At 39.4% G+C, this 21,742-nt stretch overlaps 1 protein-coding gene across 6 annotated transcripts in view; it reads right to left on the minus strand.

Moving 5' to 3' along the window:
- Positions 1 to 9,530: 9,530 nt before the first annotated feature.
- The window catches only part of Rbms1 (RNA binding motif single stranded interacting protein 1), a 205,625-nt gene continuing 193,413 nt past the window's right edge, over positions 9,531 to 21,742 (minus strand). For 3 of the 6 annotated variants that reach the window (XM_047544419.1, XM_047544424.1, XM_047544420.1), the window contains exons 7-15: positions 20,578 to 20,693; positions 19,668 to 19,717; positions 19,455 to 19,548; positions 16,864 to 16,911; positions 15,933 to 15,983; positions 13,354 to 13,464; positions 12,173 to 12,253; positions 10,673 to 10,757; positions 9,531 to 9,808 (exon numbers count right to left, since the gene is read on the minus strand). In XM_047544419.1, coding sequence (XP_047400375.1) covers positions 10,680 to 10,757; positions 12,173 to 12,253; positions 13,354 to 13,464; positions 15,933 to 15,983; positions 16,864 to 16,911; positions 19,455 to 19,548; positions 19,668 to 19,717; positions 20,578 to 20,693 — 629 coding nt within the window. In that variant the 3' untranslated portion in view covers positions 9,531 to 9,808; positions 10,673 to 10,679. The remainder of the gene's footprint in view (positions 9,809 to 10,672; positions 10,758 to 12,172; positions 12,254 to 13,353; positions 13,465 to 15,932; positions 15,984 to 16,863; positions 16,912 to 19,454; positions 19,549 to 19,667; positions 19,718 to 20,577; positions 20,694 to 21,742) is intronic. The other 3 variants (XM_047544421.1, XM_047544422.1, XM_047544423.1) reach the window with 3 other exon arrangements.

Genomic DNA, 21,742 nt, shown 5'->3' on the forward strand with positions numbered 1-21,742 from the left:
GGTTGAAGGGCTCCCAGTGACCAAACTGGGAATATTTGAATATCAAAGCAATAACTGAAACAGATTAGAACCCACTGATAGGAAACCCCAAATCCATACTCATTCAGAGAGGCAAATGAATATAAATTGACAGTTATTTCCATGACTTCAAAGTACCTCTCCACAAAGTACATCTGAACTACTGAATAACAAAGAATAACTTTAGAGCGGAGGTGCCTGGCAGATGCCCTTTTTGTTAAGTAGTCTAAGGGCACATTTTTGGTAATAAGACAAACTGAAGTCAGGTACTCTTGATGGGATGCAGAAAGGGGAACATAGCTTCACTTGGGTGATTATCTGCCAGTGATGGATGGTACAGAAACTTCAAACTAACCCATCTGAGGACACTCTGATCTATAATCTTCAAGTGTGTTGAAGTCATGAAAATCAAAGAAAGGCAGATGAATGACTTTAGACTGAGAAAAACTAAAGAGACGTAACAACTTAAATGCAGTGTGCAATTTTGAACTGCATCTTTTGCAACAAAGAACATTACTGGAATAATTGGTGTGACTTGACTGGGCCCTGTGGATTAGTTGGTAGTAATGTACTCATGTTACCGTTCTGATTTTCACGTGTTGTGGTTGTGGAGGAGAATGCCTTTGTAGAGGTAATGAAGCAATGGGTTCATCATTTGCTCTCAAATAAATCAGGACAAAATTTCTTTGTACTGTATTGCAACTTTTGTGTTTCAAAATTTTAAAAACATTTCTAAATCAAATGATATGACCACCTTTGGAGAAAAGATATGAAGTAAACACAAAGTTCCCTTTAATTTAGGAGAAAGTAGAATTTATAGAAATTTAGTGTTTTTGTGGATCACATAGGGCTCCCTATTTTCTCTCCTCAGCTCTCAGGTGTGGTTTGGTGGTAAAACAAGGTGCACTGTTACTTGTGAGTGCCCTTGGGAAGCTGAACGATTGGGTAGTAGGAAGTGTCCTCCATCTACTTCCTAACTCATTGGTCAGAGGAAGGGGGACCTTGAACCAGCCATCCCAGTAGCTCAATCTGGAGCTCTGCTTCAGATGGAACTGGGGAAAGGGGACAATGTCTTGGGCATAGTTTGAAGTCTTCTACAAGAAGCTGATTGAATAAAGAAGAAAGAAATTATGGCATTTGCAGGTAAATGAATGGAACTAGAGACTATTAGGCTAAGTGAAATAAGCCAATCCCCCCAAACCAAAGGCTGAATATTCTCTCTGATATGTGGATACTAACACAATAAGTTGCAGGGAGTGAAGAATAGTAGTTCATTGGATTAGACAAAGGGAAATGAAGGGAAGGGAGGGGAAATGGGAAAGGCAGTAGAATGAATTGGACATAACCTCCTATGTTTATATATGATTGAACGACCAGTGTAACCCCACATCGTGTACAACCACAAGAATGGGAAGTTATACTTTACGTAGTGTAATATGTCAAAATACATTCTGCTGTCATATATAACTAAAAAGAACAAATAAAAATGTAAAAAAAAAAAAAGATTTATTGGTGACCTGCATCTCTCTTTTATTGTTATTTTTTTATTTGAGGAGTTGAATGCATAAGTGAAAGAAGGATCTGGAATATTTGTGCTGTTGTAAAACAGATTTTGTTGAGAGTAATAGGTTCTGAGAGAGGGATAAAGGACATCACCTAAGAGCATTTGACAAGAAATGTTTGGAGCACCTACTGTGAGCCTGAGTCCTTGCAGATTGACTTTCACTGGTTTTTGGCTGTGTTGCCTCTGACTTTCATAAAGGGGCCCTATATGAAACAGTCTTGGGAAATGGTCATTTTGTCAGTGGAGAAGTGGGAGAGGGGTCGAACAACTATATAGGTATTTACAATCCACAATCCGACACGTGTGATCTAGGGCAGAAGTCAGAATGATGTTATTTGGAAGCATCCCACACCTGCTTGATTAAAAACAAAAACAAAAAGCAAGATGATACTTTCTTGTCATATATTCTAACATTTTTAGAGCAGGAATAACAAAGGAATGTCAGCTCTTTGGACATCTGTTCCAAATCTCCTTCTAATAAGAGCAGAGCTACCAAAGACTTCATTTGCTGGCCTACCAATGCCATTTCTCAGAATGTACAGGAACCAGTGAGGAAAAAGACAGCTCTGGAGTGAATTCTGTCAGTAACAAAGGAACCGGTTGGTAAGGTGGAAATGATGAGGTCGCAGGAGAGATGCCTATGTACCCTTGTCCCCTCATAGTACGCCCACAGCAATTTACTTCACTCTTGCTTTTGTCACTTCTCCTTGCAACATCGTCACAAGTGATCTCTCCACAGGATTGTCCTCTGAGGACCAGGACCACATCATGTCATCTTTGTGTCTTCCAGTATCTGGTGCAGCATCTCTTAAAAGCAAAAGTCAAACTTGCTGAATTGGAATATCGGGAGCATAGCGACTTACACAACTTCAGGCCAATCTGACAATATTCTTTAAGAATTTTTTTCTAACTATAAAATGTTTTCATTGTAGCTGGGTATGGTGGTGCCCTTCTGTAATATCAGAAACTCAGGAGACTGAGGCAGGAGGATTGCGAGTTTGAGGCCAGCGTCAGCCACTTAGTGAGACCCTAACCAACTTAGTGAGACCCTGTCTCAAAATTAAAAATAAAAAGGGTTGGGGATGTTGCTCTGTGGTAAAGGGCCTCTGAGTTCAATCCCCAGTACCAAAACACAAACAAACTAACTCAAAAAAGCAAACACCAACAAAAAAACAAAAACAAGAAAAAAAAAAAAAGTTTTCCTTGTAGAAAATTGGAAAAAGTCAGAAAAGTACCAGAAGATAGAAATTTTCTATAACATTTCCACCTACTGCTAAGCATTTTGAATTATTTTCTCTATTTTATACTTTAATGTTGTTTCATAATTATGATTATACAGTAGCTACAATACCTAACACTTTCCTTATATTCTGATCAATTTTTCATGACTACCGATCTTTTATTTGACCTCTATATATAAAGGGCTAAGGATATTGCTCAGTGATAGAGCATTTGCTTAATGTGCAAGGGCCTGGGTTTGATTCCTAGTATTAACCCCAGCTCCCAAAGAAAAAAAACTTTTAAAAAGTTTATAATTTTTTTTTTTTTTTTTTACTGGGGATTGAACCCAGGAGTGTTTAACCACTGAACCACATCCCAAGCCCTTTTTATATTTTGAGACAGGGTCTCATTAAGTTGCTTAGGGCCTCACTAAGTTGTTGAGGTTGGCTGTGAACTCAAGATCCTCCTGCCTCAGCCTCCCCAGCTATTGGATTACAGGTGTGTGCCACTGCACCTGGCACTTCGTAATATTTCTTTGCATTGTTGTAATTAATCATGGTGATTTAAAGAGTCAAACAACATAGGAATTTTTATTGGCTTCAAGTTTTAAGAATATTGGTACGCATGAAAAGTAGAAAAGAAACTACTTCTTGTATTAGAGGGATTGGGCTGGTAGGGAGACAGGGGTGGCCCCAGGCTGCCCCTTGGGTTCTGGGATGAGTCAGCTGTGGTACTTCTGGCAGGTGAGCTAGTAGTGTGAGGGTGGAGCCAGATCTGAGGAGGAAGAGCGAAAGCTAGAGGGAATGCTCAAGCCAGGGCAGAGCAGAGCAGTGGAGACTCATCTCCACCTCTCAAGACCGTCTCACTTGTTTTATGGTGTCCTAGTTGGCAGAAGCAAAGCTGGTAGGTGGAAGTTACCACCGAACAATTTTAACTCATTAAATAAGTTTGAGACCTGTTCCAATAGGATACAGGATGCACCTTGCGGTGCAGAGGTATTCCAGCAGGGCATGTGGCTTCTAGAACATCAGAGGGTAGGAGACACCTGCAGTCTCCTTTATGATCTGTGTCTTGGGTGAGCAATGAAATGGGCCGTAACCTTTCAGAGTCACGTGTTTTAGAAAAATAAATAGTATTTAATCCAAAGTCACCTGTTTTCAATTCTCAGCAGCCTAGAGACCTGCCAACACTTTCTGGAACCTAAGTTGTGGTCTGGCAAGGCCTGTGGCTTATCCCCACCCTTGGCTTTCTTTGGTCTTGAAAGTCACGTTTATGTGGCTCCCCCATCCAGCAACAATACTCATGGTCAGGGTCAGCAAACGGTCAGCATCACTAAGGTAACAGCGATGGTCTGAGATTCCGTCAGCTCCTACATTGAAAGAACCCCAAATTCAAGATCTCTGTTGTCCCTGGCAGTTTGTGTCCCTGAGATTCTAAACATCCACCAGTAGCAGGTCTTCGATTTCAGCAGGCTGTGACTGGGTCTTGGGTCTTTTAGGAACTCACAGTTACAGCTGAAGAATAAAAAAATCCTCCCTCTAGTGGCTCAAGCTCAAACACTTCTTCTGGGTTATAAAAGGCCCAGAGTCAGTATACAAGAGACATTTTGGAGTCATTTCAAAACAGGATTGAAATTCCATTGCTCTGGTGGTTGATCCCACACCAAGGGCCCTACACGAGGCCAGCCTCCTGAATATGCCTGTGCCAAGAGCTCCCCTCGAGGCCTGTGAACCCGTAATCCCCTTGCGAGCAGTCACCACTGGGTCCGCCCTCCTCCCAGCCTTCTCCCAGCACTGGCCAGTTGGTTAGCTCATTGTCTTGCTATTTGAGGGGGAAGGAACTGCCTGGCTTTCCTTAAATCCTGAGCTTTGCATTCTCCCTCCCTCACCTACTTGTCATCTTAGGCTTTTTTGTGGAAGGGGATGGGGTAATCCTTACAGGTTGATGACATTTGTCCCAGTGTCACTTTTTGGCTACACAAATGAATTGAGGCAATTATTCGTCAGACCTTAACATTTGTAGACTCCCACTGGAGCCTGGGGAATTCCATCTTTCTCCTAGTGAAGTTTGAATCAGCTTTTGTGAAACTCAATCTCCAGTGATATACTTGGTGTTATTCCCCACAACAGGTGTGGATGCTGGGGTGACAAGGATCCCCAGTCCACTCCCCTCCCCCTCGCAGCCAACAGGGAAAGGGAGACCCTCATACCAGAGAGCAACCGCCGCCTCCTCTTTCCTTTCCTCAGACAATTCCACTGCAGGCTAAAAGGAATCCGGAATTCCTTGGTACCTAACTGTCTGAGGAGCCACAACCTTTTAGCAAAGTGTGGTTTACCCAATGCTGTGCTGCTCCACTTTGCATATTTGAGCCATCTCTTTCTTTCAACTGTCATCACCCTGGGTTGATCCTCCTTTGTACATTGAAAAGATGCCTTAAATAAGAGGGTTTTTTCATTTCAGTATATGGTCAGCCTGCTTTATCTATGGGTTCTGCATTGGTGGATTTAACCAGTCCCCAGTGAGAAAGTCTGCATTGAACACATACAGATTTTTTTTGTCAGATTTCCCTAAATGATACAGCATACCAACTATATACAGCATTTACATTGTTTTAGGTCTTATAAGTAATCTAGAGACCAAAGTATATGGAAGAATGTGGATAGGTTGTATGCAAATGGTATCACATTGTATATAGGGACTTGAGCACCTGTGGATTTGGGTGTCTGTGGGAGTCCTAAAACCAATCCGCTGTGGATGCCAAGGGATGACTGTATAATGCAGCCAGATGGAAACCCCTTGGATTTGTAACATAAAGATTTCTTAGCTGGGCATGGTGGCACATGTCCATAATTCCAGTGGCTCAGGAGGCTGAGGCCCAAAGAAACTTAGCAAGACCCTGGGAGGCTGATGCAGGAGGATCGTGAGTTCAAAGTCAGCCTTAGCAAAAGTGAGGTGCTAAGCAATTCAGTGAGACCCTGTCTCGAAATTAAATACAAAATAGGGCTGGGGATGTGGCTCAGTGTTTAAATGCCCCTCTGGGTTCAAGTACCAGTGTCCAAAAAAAAAAAAAAAGGCTTAAATAGCATATCTTCTTACCTTTGGTCACAGTCATGTTAAAGAACACTCACATAGTGTAGATGATATGCAAAATGAGACCAACCACTTAAGAGTTCTACATCCCTGATTGTCTGAGAGAGGCCAGGTTTCTCTCCTGCTCTCTCTCTCTCTCTGAAGCACTAGTTAGCATCAGGGGCACGTGTTGTCTCTTCTGGAAAAGTGTCAAGTACCAGGGATTCTTGGGTCAGTGAAGTGAAGTATTCTAACTCCCCTTGAGCTAATTCACATCGTACACCATGACCATTCAGGGTAGGCATGCAAAAGTGGAGAAAAGTGGGTATTTTTCTTGCCCACTCCTTTTACCTCCATGACAAAACCACGACAGCAGAAAACCAAATACTATACAGCTCCATTACAACATTTAATCCACTTTGGGTAGAAGTCAATTTCCTGTATTAAGTGCCTCCCATAAAGCATGTCAGTGAGGGAAAGGGGAGATTTCCCCCCTTCAAGTCCCCAGTGAATGCTGCAAAGGGCCTCCTACTGTGAACAGATAAACAAGGTCACTTTAAAGGAGGCCATGGTCACAAGGTTTGGGTAAGATCATTCTGTTTTCCTTACCCATGTGCTTGCTTCCACAGGTGGGAGATTATTATTCTGTTCATCTAAGCAGCAAAACTGTCAAAGGGTGGCAGTAAGGAAAGGAGGAAGAAAGGGGGCCTGATTTTTTGGTCTTTAGGAACAGATCAAACCCCAGTGGCTCAGAAGGCTGAGACAGGAGGATCATGAGTTCAAAGCCAGTCTCAGCAACCTAGTGAGGACCTAAGCAAGTCAAAGAGACCCTGTCTCAAAATAAAATACAAAAAAGTGCTAGGGATGTGTCTCAGTGGTTAAGCGCTCCTGGGACAGAACAACAGGGCTCAAGCTGTAGCTCAGTGATGGAGCACTTACCCAGTGCGTGCAGACCCTGAGTTTGATCACCAACACAGTCAAAGAAACAAAACAAACACCAAAAAACAGACTGAGAGTGGCATATTTTAGACTGGAATTTTGCTGAGACGTGGTGGGTTGATGGTTGATGTGTCTAGTCTATGTGGATTTAAATAACCTGCAAGAAGGTGGTAGAAGCGTTTTCAGTTCTTTTCAAGAAAATGTACTTTGAGTACATATTGAACTCGACATAATTTTCAACTCCCAAACCAATTACTGAGCTGAAGGAGATTAGAAGTGAAATGAAATTCTGATATACATTTAATCTTCTTGAAAAAAATCAACAGGGAAGAATAAAGTTTCAGATGTTTTTTATTCAAAGGTTCTCAAAAGAAATAAAACAGAAAAAGCTAACAATCTGATCAAATGTACAGTTCAAAAATGTCTTTTGGCGTTTAACAACAAGTCCTAGGAAAGAAAACTACAGAGTTATCTTGAACCGGACAAATAAGTTACCACTGGCAAGTTTGTGGCACTAGTAAAACAAAAATAAAAAATTAACTCTCTTGATCATATAGATATCTCTATGAAAATCTTTTTTTCAATCTGTACAAAAGGTCTTTCTTCATAAATTAATTTTTTATAATTTAATGGCTGTCTACTATGTGATGTTTAACTGATTTTTTTTTTATTTTTATTTTTTTATGTACAGAGGTTATGTTTCCCAAATCTTACCCAGACGAGTATGGCACTTAGTTCAGACATTTCTAGCAGCAGATTTCCCCTCCCCTCTAACTGAGCTATCAAATTTCTGTCTTAACTAATGCAAAAATATCAAGTAGTGAGAGACCCAGGTTTATAAATGTACTAGGTACATGGAGGGTGCTGCGTTCAGTCTGGACTTTCACAAAGCAGTAATATTCCAGGGAGCGTAGAACCAATAATACCACAACTTTAAAAAAAGGAAACAAAAACAAAAACAAACACATTTCTCTTATGACTATGTAATTTTCACTAGAATCTACACTTCTCAGAGCAGCAAGGACTTTTGAAACTATGAAATGTCACTGACATCTATAATCAAATACAAGCAATAAAATTTAAGAACTAAAAAATACTCAAAAGAAATAACTGCTTAGCCCTAGCTCCTGAGCTAGGAGGATTTGGTCTGTGGAAACAGGGAGGGCCAGCAACCTGTCCCAGCACAAAAGAAAATAGACTCTGAGGTAGATAACTGATCATACACAGCTGACCAGACAAGTACACAGTTTTGGAAGACAACTTAATTTACCATTGCTTTTAAAACATATGCAATTGCCTTAATAAAAGAGCTTTAATAACAGTGAATCATCTCATATGTACTAAAGTAGAAATAACTGTGTATTTATGAATCAGGAATTTCATAGTTTCAAAATTGGTTTTCTTTACACTTGAACACTTGTAGTGATGATGTAAAGTGTGGCACTGCTTGGATCCAAATCTTCCTTCATGCTTTTTTGTTTGTTTGTGTGTGTCCATACATCAATTAAAATTATAAAACCTAAATTCAAAGGTACAAAAAAGGCACATTCTCCTAACCGCAAACTGGTCCGGCAAAAATAAAGAGCACAGAAGATGTGATGCTGAGACAAGTTGGAGCTACTGGTTACTGGCTCTTCGGTCTTTGGTGAAGTTACCTTTAAAAGTGCCAAGTCATTTTTATTTTTCAAATTTACCTAATAGAGAGAGAGAGAGAGAGAGCTAGTAGCCAATCGTTTCGCTTCTATTCATATCTCAGCTTATGTTTGAAGAGAAATCCTTACTTTTAGCTTTTGCCATTTAGTTGCAATAGCAACATTTTTTTTTTTATTTTTTTATTTTCGGTTTGCCAGATCGCAGGCATAATTCTCATTCTAAAGCACTATCATTAGTATAAAGGAAGGACAAAACATTCGGTGACTCCCCTCCCCCGCCCCCCCCTCCCCCAGCCCCAACGCTACCTACACTAAATCTAGAACATCAAGTTATTAGTTTTTTTTCTTCCTGAAAAAAGGCAAAAAAGACTTTACATTGCATCATACAGCAGATCTCCTAAATCAGTCAAACTATCAGAGGAAACTGTCGGCGTACAGCCTTACAAATGCTTTAACCCTATTAAAAGTTCCCCAGTCAGAAAATGTGTTTCACACAAAACAGTTTTTCCCTTCTTGCATTTCACTACCTTACACATTATGTGAAAAATCATTAAAAACACCTACTACATATTTAAAAAAGCCAAAATTTCAGCAACTTTTATTGACTACCTTTTAAAAGCCCTATGCTGCTGTTTTACAAGGCATAATAGACCAGCTCATTTGGTCAAAGCATTCTACATCATTAGTTTGAACTAACTTTTACTGAAACAGCTACAGCATCAAAAAGAGTTAAGGCAAATTGGAATTCATAGAAAAGGATAAGACACTTCACACTACGTTGAAAGAAAAACGGAAAGCTAAGGAAAGAGACGTGACGGCAACACTGAGTTACAGCAACACTCGCACTGCAAGCATAGAACACCATGGGTGAAGTCGGACTAGTTAAACTTCAGAAAGCCCATTTCATACAGCTGAAAAAAACAAAAATTAAACACAAAATGAACAAAACCACAAAAATCCGGTCATGCACTTGGATAAATCTTCATGGTCTTTGTGCATACCCAGAAAATTGAAGTTTTCTTTTTTTTTTTTTTTCTTTTTTCTTTTTTGCATCATAACAGTTGATAAAAATCTTTTTTTGTTGTTTTTTTTTTTTTGGTTTTTTTTTGTTTTGTTTTTTACTAAAATAAACCTGTTCGGGGGAACAGCTACTAGATGAATTTAAGGGTTTTATGCACCTTATAGAACTTATAGCAAAAATAGTTTTAGTTGATTTCATTATAAATAACGTTTTCAAGAACCTGTGCAAAACTGTCAATAATTTCCTAAAGCACAATTGATCAGAAAAATCCATGATTGTTCAGCCTTCACACCCTTCTTCATGTAAGAACACCCTTCTGTACATCTGTAAGAGAAAGATAAAAGACAAATGCTTTTGAGGACTTGATATAATACACCATGGAGCTTGTAATCTTTGTCTTGTTTTAAAGAGGTGTATTTGATACAGGCTGTGTTCATCACTGGTGTTAGACTGGGGGATACAAACTCTGGACCTGAAAGTCATTTTCAATGTCTTGAATCTGCCTTTCAAATCTGGGACTTCCAAAGTACATTCCTCTCTAAGGAAATCAGAGCCAAACTCATGTGGGTCTCCAAAGATCAAGGGTGACTGTATAAAATCAACAATCTATATTGTCACCAGGGCAATCCAGAAACCAGGTTCCACATAGCTATGTTATTGCACTATACATGGTAAAGTTAAAAAAAAAAAAAATTGATATTTGTGGGAATACAATATTTTGATCTAAGGACACTGATATTAGTCAAAACTCATAGCCAAGATATTGCTAATCTTGTAATGCTTGATTAAAGCAACATCTTATGCTATACTGCCTTTAGTTTTGAGTACTTGAGCAATACAGTATAGGATACTTGTATTATAGGACAAGTTTGGTACCTGTTTTAAGATGTTACAGATTTTACTGTTTTGGCACGGGGAGATAGAAGAGAGTGTGTGTGTGTGTGTGTGTGTGTGTGTGTGTGTGTGTGTGTATTTTTTGATTTCAATATAAAGCATTGTTCTTTTTTGCACAGAACAGTAAATCTGCAAATTCGCAAAATCATTGATTTTAACGTTTCAGTGTGACTGGATACCCTGGCCATAATAAAATCAAGTCTGATAGAATCTGAGTTATTCTAAACATCATTTTGATAAAGGACCCATAGACTGCTTGATTAGAGCTCTGGTTATGGAAATTTTCTCTCATACCTCACAGTTACTTGTTGGGTTGAAAGGTATATGGAGAATGGTCATTAGACGTCTCTACAGCCACCTGCTGCTGACCACTCGCCTCCTACAACAAAGTAGAGCAGATAAAACATGTCAGTGATAAAATCCTAACTCTGCTACTTAAGTGTAAGTCAAAGGCATTCACCTGAAAATAAGCACTTTTTAAAGTGGATTTCTAATATTATGCAGAGCTTTTTAGATTAATCATTCCCCCAAGTAGCTGAAATGTCTGACAGACTACGAACCTCCCATTCAAATCTTTGACTTGTCTATTCTGATTAAGCTACATTTAGCAAACAAATTTCTTAACCTTTTCCTCTGTGGAGTCAGATGTGATTTGGAATTCAGCATTTCCAGGGTTTAGAATATGAGACATGGTATGAATATACTGTATATCATATAATATCCCCAAGTAGGACTTGGGGATGTCCCTCATGATCAAACATCAGTAACTCTATACTGAACAGTGAATAAACACAGTAACTTGGGACAAAGATATCCTTTTGTCTCAGTTCAAGTTTGGTTTTTCTAAAGATTAGAATTTTTGCTAAGAAGATAGTCACAAAGAGGATTTTTATTTTCAAAGTTTTTGGAGGGTTTCAAAATTGCTGATAAGGAATTGTGGGTTCTGGCAATTGTGATTGCCATAATTGCACAATCAAAAGCAAATAATAAGAAGACACAGTTCTATGGCCCTTCCTGGAAATGGAGCCTTCGGGTTCTGCCTAGTGCCTAGTGGGAAAGATCAATTGTGTTGAGTACTTTTCCTTGAAATTTTTTTCTTTTAATTTTTTTTAGTTGTCAATGGATCTTTAATTTTATTTATTTATTTATATGTGGTGCTGAGAATTGAACCCAGAGTCTCACACATCCTGGGCAAGCACTCTACCACGGAGTCACAACTCTATTCCCTTACTTTGGAATTTTAAGGATACTTTTGTGTAGGAAAATGCTATGCCTCCTGTTCAGTCATAATCAGATGTCAGACTTCTTCCATACCAGCATCTCCCATAACATGAACTAAGAGTTATTTAGCCACGCTAACAGACTCTATGAAAATAGGTATGGCTTTCTTCCCCATGCCTGCCATAACAGCTTTCCTTTTTAATTAACTAGCTGAATCATGACTGATTTCTTTTTGTATTACCACTGATACAATCTTTAGGACTAGGATCACAAACTCCAATTTTACCGTAATATGTCCGTATCATTTTAGGGGCAACAAGACAGAGCCCTGGTGGGGTGTAAAATGTGCTACAAGGTTAGAAAATATTTCTAGGTATTCTTGGGGCTGTGGCCTAGATGTTGTTACCCTAATTTTTAACAATTATATTTTGTAGTCAAAAATAACACATTCCATCTAAACTCAATCCTTTATACAAATGTTTGACTTCTGATAGATTTTGCTTTGAGTTCTATTTAATTCACCCATTTCTGAAACTACCCATTGCTAGACTGGCCACTGAACACTGCACCAACCTCGACAGGAACCGCCGTCGTCTGCATGTGTGCGTACTGTGGCAAGTAGGCTCCTTGCATAGCTGACGTTGCAGGCATGTACTGAAAAGGAGGAGGTCGTCAGGATGGGCAACGGAAAACCATGCAAAATGGGGAGTACTCAGGGAATTTAGAGCTGGATATAAAATATTTGGAGTTCCCAAAGAGGAGATTTAAATAAGCCACCCTTCAAAGGTTTATCAGTAGATGTAAACATGTGACATGGAAGGCAAAGTCATTATTTTCTACTTTTTGAATTTGTCAAACTATAAATTTCATGTTGTCTTTGGATTTCTTACCAAGAAGCACACAGGTGAAGATCATTAAAGTTTGTAGTCTTTAATAATTCAATATCACTAAAGTGTCATTTTAGATGATCTTTTCTCAAAGACCTTGAGTTGTTTTCTAGTACTGTTTCTACAGGTGGAGGCCTAAGGGTGGAAGACTTATTATATTAGACCTTTTCACTGAAGATTAGGCCAGGAAGCCCTGATTTCCTGATGCTGAAGTCACTAACTCCCAAAGGCAGGAGGCATTTCTAGTCTATCTCAGGGCTGTGTATGGCCCTGGCTTAGTCTGCACAAGAAGTCGCTGCTGGTTTTGAGTCTAAGGGGAAAATGCACCACCCTTTGTTCTTTTGAGCTATCAGAGATACAGGTTGCACCAAACTTCTGTGGGCATCTCTTACAATTTCAACTATAAACAAACCAACATGGGTCTAGTACCAGCCTAACCTCATTACCCCACCAAGTCCCCTGGACTCTAGTGAAATAAGTCATGAAGATCATGATTCATGCTCTCAAATTCCACAACAGAAGGGATAGGTGAGGGAATGTTTCCTGCCTTGGCCACCATGTGCCACCTGCATCCTTTGCTACATGAAACGGTACTTCATGATGCTGGCACAGTGACACTGGTTGTAGAAGCTAGATGTGTGGGTGATGCATTTTGGTAAGAGGGAGACCTAGCGAACAGACTCTCAGTTCTTCAGTTTATCAAGAAATATCTGAGTTCTTCCTTTATGGAAGGCAACGTGGGGTGAGGATGGGATCAGGCCCAGTGACTGTCATCACAGAGTCTGTGATTCTACAGGGAAGGCACAGGTCTACGTTAGTTTACCCTCCTCTATTTGCAGAGACACATGATATTAATTTGCCACCTACTGTTCCGGTGCTGCCGAGTGAAAGATGACTCATCTGTTGAGCCAGAGGGCTGATCATAGATGCAGGTTGTAGTGACATGGTGTGCTCCATTGAGGGAGTTAACACGGCACCCTGTGGATGGGAGACAAAAGCAACAAAGGGCAAACTGAGGGGAGTTGAGATTCTATAATTACCTTTTGCAAAGGCAATTCCTTTGTGAGTAACGTGAAGCAAAAATGACATTTCTCAGACTTGTAAGGGGTATTGATAGTAAACAATGTCCTAAACTCTTACAGATTGCTTTTCCTGAGATGTGTAAAAGTGTTAAGGGAAATGGTGTTTTGATATTCACTTCACAAAAATTCCTGTATTAAACTCTCCACTCACTTAACTGAGAAGTTTGTCCAGCAGGAGGAGCTGTAACAGGAAACACAAACTACAGACTATCCTTGGCTGGAGAAGGTTATAAATATTTAAAAAAAGACAGGTGATGTTTTCTGTAGCTGTGAAACAACAGGGCCAATAATAGTGATCTGTTTAAAAATGTTCTGTACAGATAGTCATTTGGTTCAGGATTCAGTTGTTAGGATCAAGAGCACATTCTTCACTTAACTTGGTGGTTCTCAGAACTTTCTATGATTCTGGTGCCAAAGGAGGGAACATTAACCAATTCCAGGTTCTTCCACTTCATTTACAAAATATTAGTCATTAAAAATCAAATTTTTTTTTTTACTTATTTATTTTTGGGTACTGGGGATTGAACCCAGAGATGCTTTACCACTGAGCTACATCCCTAGCCCTTTCAATTTTAAGATGGAGTCAAACTAAGTTGCTGAGGCTGGCCTTCAATTTGCAATCCTCTGGCCTCAGCCTTCTGAGCCACTGGGATTACAGCTGTGCACCACTGCACTCAACCAAATTAAATACATTTAAGAAAACGGGAAAGAAAAAAAAAAATCACTCATAATCCAGCCTCTCCCATACAACCATGTTAGCACTGTGCCCCTCCCTGCCTCTGCACGTTTCCACCTCGATGCAGTCAGAGAACATGAAGAATTTCATCTTAGGTATTTGCTTTTAACTCAGCATTGTACTATAAACACAAACTGATTGCACAGTTGTCACCGTCATCATTTTTAATATTTGGTTCATGGTACACTGACAGTATACATCCAAATTTAATTAATTATTTTTGGATTTTAGTTGTCCAATTTTTCCTATAAACTCTGCGAATTTTACCATTCCTCTTACTTTTGCAATTGGCTAATGACCTGAGAATGCAAGTATCCTAACATACAAGTACTAATATATAGTCTGGTGTCATTGTAACAGATCTCTTTAAATTGTTTTATTGATAATCTAATTATTGATAATTAGATGCACAGCTGTGGGCAGAGGCAGGCATGCAGGCAAGCAGTTTGAATCTGGGTGGGAAACGGTAATGAATTCTCAGGAACATTCTGCACACATTCCCCATGTCTCCTGAAGGATGTTAAATTAAAATATGTGCAATCTCTAAAAGTTGCCAAAGGGAAAAAAAGATATATTCTATTTTTAATGTGCATTATCAAAAGCACAGAGTAACATGAAAATGACTCAGAAGTCCAGAAAATGGGGAAGGAGTTTCCTGATCTTTTTTCTCATGTATATATAATATACACCACAAATCCACACATGCTCATGTGTGCATGTATGTGCACCAGTATAAATGTGTATATATCACATAATACATGTACATTTATAAGCATCATAGAGATTGTTCCCTGTGTTACCACATCGACCTGTTTTGTTTGCTTCCTAAAGGTCATCTCAAGCATTTTTTGTTCAAAACTAGTTATATCTGGATTGGTATTTCAAACACCCAGTCATGTATTGTATGTAGTGCCCACTTTAGGAGGTATCCTGGGACAAATCTCCATCTCATCTTAAGACCAAGAGTCAAGTTCTTTTCTAAGCAACAGATCTATGTTTATCTTACAAACACCGTGAACTGCTTCATCAGGATTCCCATTCCGTACCTGTCACTAGAAAGCTGAGGTCCAAATCTAGGGCCTTCTTATAGCAAGCATGCTATAATGTCACTGTGAGCATTCTTAGGTTTATTTGTGATTTTGTTCCAAAGGGTAGCTCATTTAGAAAAAGTAATACTAGATATACATTAGATCAGCAAATGCTCAGGTCACTGAAGAAATCACATTTGTTATTTATCAAAGAATGTATTACATTTCACTATTCCTGATTTCCAGAAAGGCTCACACCATGGATGAAAATCTCTCTTTTCTTTATGTTTGCATTAAATAGAATAAAAAATGAGAGTTATTTCATCATTATAAAACATTTAGTCACTCAGTTGAATGACCTCCCTCTGAATTGGTATGGGCAAGACGTGGTACCTTGCCTCAAACAGTTTGTCTTAAATTCTTATGAACAAATTTACTTAATGCTTACCACTGATTCATTTTAACTTGTGCATTTTCATATTCCATGTGCCAAATTTCCCAAATCCCATACTACCTTTGGCCAGGAGTTTTAACCCAAAGAGTACACACACACAGCTTACTTGCAGGCAGAACATTAGGTCACTGAGGCAAACAACTTACGGGGTGCTGCAGGATATACGGTTGAGGTTGCATCCAGGAAGGACTTTGCACCTAGAAAAGGAAGGATTTTAAAGAAACATTATTTCCACTGTAATAATTGCCTAGTTGATCTCTTTTAACTGTGTTAAAAATCTATAGAAGGAAAATAAGGAAACAATACTATCGATGCGTAAAAGGATTAAGGCAGTTAGAGTTCTTGGCAAACTGGTCACTCTGAATGGGATGAAATGATTATTTAGAACCAATTTCTATTTGCCCACTCAAGAAGTATTTGCTGAGTATCAGGCAACAAAGAGAAAAAGGTGAATAAGACGTGGGACCCACCCTTGAGAAATTTACTGTCTAAAGCAGAGAAGATAAGCATGTAAACGTCTCAAATAAATTAGTGAAAGTGTTACAATCAAGGTATAAACTAGATGCTTTAGGATATGGATGAAAGAGGATTAATTTCAGCACATCTTATTAGAAACTAACCCTTAAAGTATGGGTTTACTTAAGAATAACCAAATCCAATCTCTCTTTGATACTCAGGACATTAGGTTTCAGAAATCTTGCATATGGTTAATAATTTCTACTTAGTGTGGAAAACAAATATCTGAAATTCAGATTTAGGAAATTAAACTTTAGTAACTAGATCTGACATCTACAGTTAAAAGGGCATCCACACAGAAGACCCTCTGAACTGAGAACTACGATGTGAGGGTCAGGCTTTGTGGCAGGAATTTTAGCTTGTGTAGTCTGCCACTTAAGAGAGGAACAAATTGGTCCATTTTTGATGCCCACGGCTTTCCAGTCTATGTAGCTTAAAAATATGTCCAGTTTCCAATTCTTAACAAAACCCTCTTGTATCCTGTCCCCTAGTGTTAACTTCAGAGATTCTACAGAGAGGATATGGGGAAGAGTCATGGGGGAAGAATGCATTGTGATTTACCTTGATAGCAGAGCCCCGATACTTGTTTTCTCTGGTTTCCTTTGCCACCTAAGGCAGACCAAAGTTAAGTGCTTCTGCCTTGTTAACATTTCAGTTATCTGGACTGCAGCCTTTCCCCATCGGGGTACTGGTAGTTTCTTGCAGATGCTAATTTCTCAAATCCAACTGCATAAGCATATGGTGGTTTAGTAGAGAAAGGCCCACTCCAACATGAGTTGGGGGCCCTCACTGGATAATCACGGGGAGGCAAGCAGCTCCCTACACCCCAACGTGGGCCAAGTGCACTCAGTTTTGATATGCTTCAGTGTCCTTCATAATCTATTCACTTACAGCATTATGAAGTTAAGGAGCTATGACACCTAATCCAATTTTCTTTCTTAAGGAGCAAGTCGGCTATTGTCAATTTCTATTCCTCAATGTTCCCTAATTCTAAAATGGGAATAGTAATCTATGCTCTATGAACTCTTTACCACTGGTTCTTAACCATTTTGGGGTCACAGATTCCCTTGAAAACCTAATAAAGAAAGAGACTCCCCCCACCCCACTAATTGCACACACACAAGCGACATTCTGCAGCACAGGTCACTTAAAGCTCATTCACTGGCCCTACCTGGTCCCTGAACGTATGGGGTTAAGAATCCGTCTGAGATGCTATGGCACTGAATGTCAGGCAAATGGAATGGAATTCCACACGGATCTTAGTATACAGAATGCTCAGGAGAGGAAACCAGGCCTTTGAAATGATAACGTTGTTTCCAGTTAGCTATATCAAATTTATTACCAAATTGGCCTTCTAATTTTTTATTCTATGAAGTGATTCTGAAATGCACATTGATTGCATATTAAAGAAAGGAAAAGGTAGTGGAGAAAATACCTTAATAGCTAAAATATATATAGTAACGTAAGTTGAAATTAATAGGTACAATCTTTCCTTTGCCCAAGAAAAAGTTTATACATGCCCCTATTTTAAATGATACATACATGACAGATTTCTAAGTTCAGACAGTTCAAGATTACCTCTAATATCAGACATAGGAATTATTAGGGAAAATGCACTGAAGCAGATTTCACTGAATCTTATAGAAGCAAGGAAAATGTAGGACTCTTAAGCATTACACAACTTGAAAGGTATTAAGTGAGTGACTACTATACCCAGCAGGTTGAAGAACCATAATAAGTATAAACAACTCTCAGAGAACAAAGAAAACAAAATGTGTGACAACCAGGGGAAGGAACATACAATAGTTTAAAAGTTGAGGGAGGTGGTGATTACTACTTTAAAACTTCAGTTTTAGCTGGGGTTGTAGCTCAGTGGTAGAGTAGTTGCCTTGCATGCACAAGACCCTAGGTTCAATCCCCTGCACCACAAAATGACAACAAAACCAAAAAAAAAAAAAGCCCTTCAGTTTTAGTGCATCTACTCATCTTTGTTATTCAAAGCTACTTTCATGCTTTTTAGACAGAACCAGCTTTGACAATGGCTTATGTTGATCAATTCATTATTTAAGAAGTACAATTAATATGCTTTTATTATAAGCCAGCTACTGATGGTAATAGTATTCAGAGCTAATATTTAGAGTGCTAATGATGCATGAGGTACTGTGCAGAGCTCTTTACATAGACTCAGTCCTTGTAACTTTTCCAAGTTTATGGGACAAACTATTATTATCCCCATTTTAAAGATGAGGAAATAGGTTTACAGAAGTTCAATAACACAGTTGTTGGATTTGATACTGTAGTTCCTGCGATCAGAAATCAGGACTACAACATCTAATTCAATTGTTAAAACAAGAACCCACCAAAGTTTAGTTTAGTCACATAGGATCCCAACAGTCAAGAGAAGAGAACTCTCCTCCTGCACGTCAGCAACTGAACTCCATTAGAATGCTCCTGTCTGGACCAGGCGGTAAGCATGCTGGAGGGACTCTGACGCAGGGGGAGAGGGCATGTGCACCCCTGGGTTCATGCAGAAGAGAAGCTGAAGTGTAATCAGATTGGCCTTAGGATAGCTACTTAATAGATTTTTCTCAGCTGGGAATTTAAGGTAAAGCCTCCTCACAAAATAACATAAACAGGGAGTTGCCTCTTTTTTTTCTTTCTCCTTTCTTTTTTTCTTTTGGTGGGCGATCTCAAATCTCATCTACATTGCTTATTTAATGTAACTAACAGACACACCCTTGTGTATTAGCATATTTACTTCTTCTTTTATTCTGCTGACAAAGAAATAAAAGCTAGGTACACTGTATTTTGCCTAATGGCATTTCTTTAAATTTCAGTTTTTGGGACACATGGTATCTAAAAGCTGGGCCAACAGTGAAGGAAGTAGGTGTGTTTGTCTCAGTTCTAAAACGCTGTGATTCTAAGGACTGACAACAGACAACCATTTCCCTGGCTTTATATATTTTCCTGTACATAAAAGCAAATTGCTCTGCCAAATCAAAAGCAGCTTATTCTAAATTGGGTATCCAAGCTGCATAAAATTTGAGTTAAATTTCATTATAAAGGTTCAGAATTTTAAGACACATAAAAATGCAGCAGAGATTCACAATGCATAAGTTGTCACACTATTGACAAATCCTAAAGGTACAAACCTGGTAGGCAGATACAGGAGATGCAATATAGGGTGTAAGAGAAGTTTGAGTGATCATTCGGTTTGTAGCAATACTGTATGGTGAAGGATAAAATCTAGAATAAACACAAAAGCCTGTATTAAGTAATCCTTTAAGTGGAATAATTCACGGAAAAATGATATTTTCCACCTTTAATTTCCCTCAAGCCAAGATGCATTTATCTTAACAACATACCCATTCTGTATAGCAGCTGTGGTCGGGTCGTAAGTGAGTGTCATGCCAGCCTACGGGAAAGAGAAGGACACAAATGTTCAGTTGGAAATGCATGATTTGATAACCCCGTTTCTTAGACATTGCAACATAAGACAGTTACCGCAGCAATTGATAAACTGGGGGTTTCTGTTAGCCAAGCATAATTATAAGCTTAGTAAGAGACTTAAGCTCTAGACCTGTGCTGTCCCTTATGGTAGCCATTAGCCACATGCAGCTATTTAAAATTAAACAGAAAATTCAATCTCTCTAGCAAAACAGCTACATTTCAAGTATACAGATGGCCACATGTGGCTAGTGATTATTGCTGGATGGTCCAGATTCTAGAGCATTTTCTCCAGACATTCTGGGACCTGAATGCTATTTTAAAAGATTATATGACAATTCACTGAAAATAAATCTAGAGAAGTGGAGGCCCAATAATTCATTAAGAAATTGAAGGTTTAAAAAAAAAAAAAACCTATTCAAAAGAATAAGATTAAATATACAACCACCCCCCAAAAAAAACTCCTCGACGACAAATACATTTATTTTCATGTTATTTACTTTGTGAATGTTATATGTTTCTACATGGTTATACCTAAACCGTGACTTAAAAAAAAACCTTCAAATAACTCAAGCAGTTTCACAGCAATTTAGCTTGCTGGTAAACATAGCTGTTTCCACCATCTATCTGGAGAACTGCCACTTGGTGAGCGCCCACACACATCGAGAGGTGTTTCAGTCTGAGCGCCACTTGAATGGGAAGATGCTGGCAGGCAGGTGTGATCCAGGCACCTCCTGAGAAGCAGGGCAGCTGAGGAGAGACGCCTGTGGGACCTTTCAGAGCTGCCACGACTGCACACCCACACTGAAGTTTCAAGAAAGGACTTACAAGTCTCACCTCTCCTTCTCTGTGCCATGGTCTTCCATTAGGGATGTATTTGTTTGGGTTCTGTCTCTTCTTCTGTCCTCCATCCGCAAATTTGCACAACAAAGGTTCTGTAGGAGCTGAGTGAGCAGGAAAAATATTTTGAAATGGCAATTGTGTGTGTGACAGATGACAAACAAAACGGGGTTTCTTTTTCAGGAGGAGCTGTGTGGGAGCTACCAGGGAACCGATAGAACACTTTCAGGCAAAAGCTTGTTCAGACCCTTATAAAATTAGTCACTGGTGAAAAAACACAGCACAGAATATTACACAGGTTACTAGTTCCAAACCAGAGCATCAGGAAAACCTTTGAAGAAGCAAAGGAATCTTCCCGTTCGACTCTGGTGCTTTGTGCACTTCTCTGCACTCTGGGTTCTCTACAATTCCGCCTTTAGACAGTCACCCAAATAATCTTTAAATGAAAACAGGACTGGGCTATCCTGTGCCCCTCCAGCTGAAAATGCGCCTGTAGCTTCCCATTAAAATTCCTCAGAGGGATCTGTACTTCTCCCGGTGGAAAACAAGTCCCCTTTGCATCACGGACTCCGGATTTTTATTTGCAGCATTTCTAATAGTTTCGTGTGCTCACTGGTATCTGCTTTTCCTCCTGTGTGTTTTGTCATCACTGTATCCCCTGTGCCTACGCAAATGGTACTTCTACTTTCATTTCTTCTTACCTGGCGGTTGAATCTACGAATGGGTACAAACAGACCTCATTTGTTCCTGGGACACAGCGGTGAAGGCTGCCACTGTGGGAAAGCTACCAACACCTGCCTGTCCCATTTAAAGACATCTGTATCTGAATCATCCCACTTGGTGTGGCTTTACCAAGTGTCCACCTCACAAAACGAGCCAAAGAGAAATCCAAGTGATGAACACAGAAAAGAGGCAGAGACTCCTTGAAAGGAGACATATTCATTAGAAGTAGGAGACATAATAATAAACCATGGTGGCACAATAGGCCACCTGTGACTTCCCTTTCTTTGCTTTACTGAGATGGAAACAGCAGTGCATTCCTGGAAGTTGTGCATTTTCCTGCATGCGTCTAGTTAATGTAATAAAGGCGCTCACACCTTCCCGTCTGGTTCCCACATTCCATCCTTTGTCTACTGTAGAACCATGATTACTA

The sequence above is a fragment of the Sciurus carolinensis genome, chromosome 3 (assembly GCF_902686445.1).
Source record: "Sciurus carolinensis chromosome 3, mSciCar1.2, whole genome shotgun sequence".
Classification (NCBI taxonomy): Eukaryota; Metazoa; Chordata; class Mammalia; order Rodentia; family Sciuridae; genus Sciurus; species Sciurus carolinensis.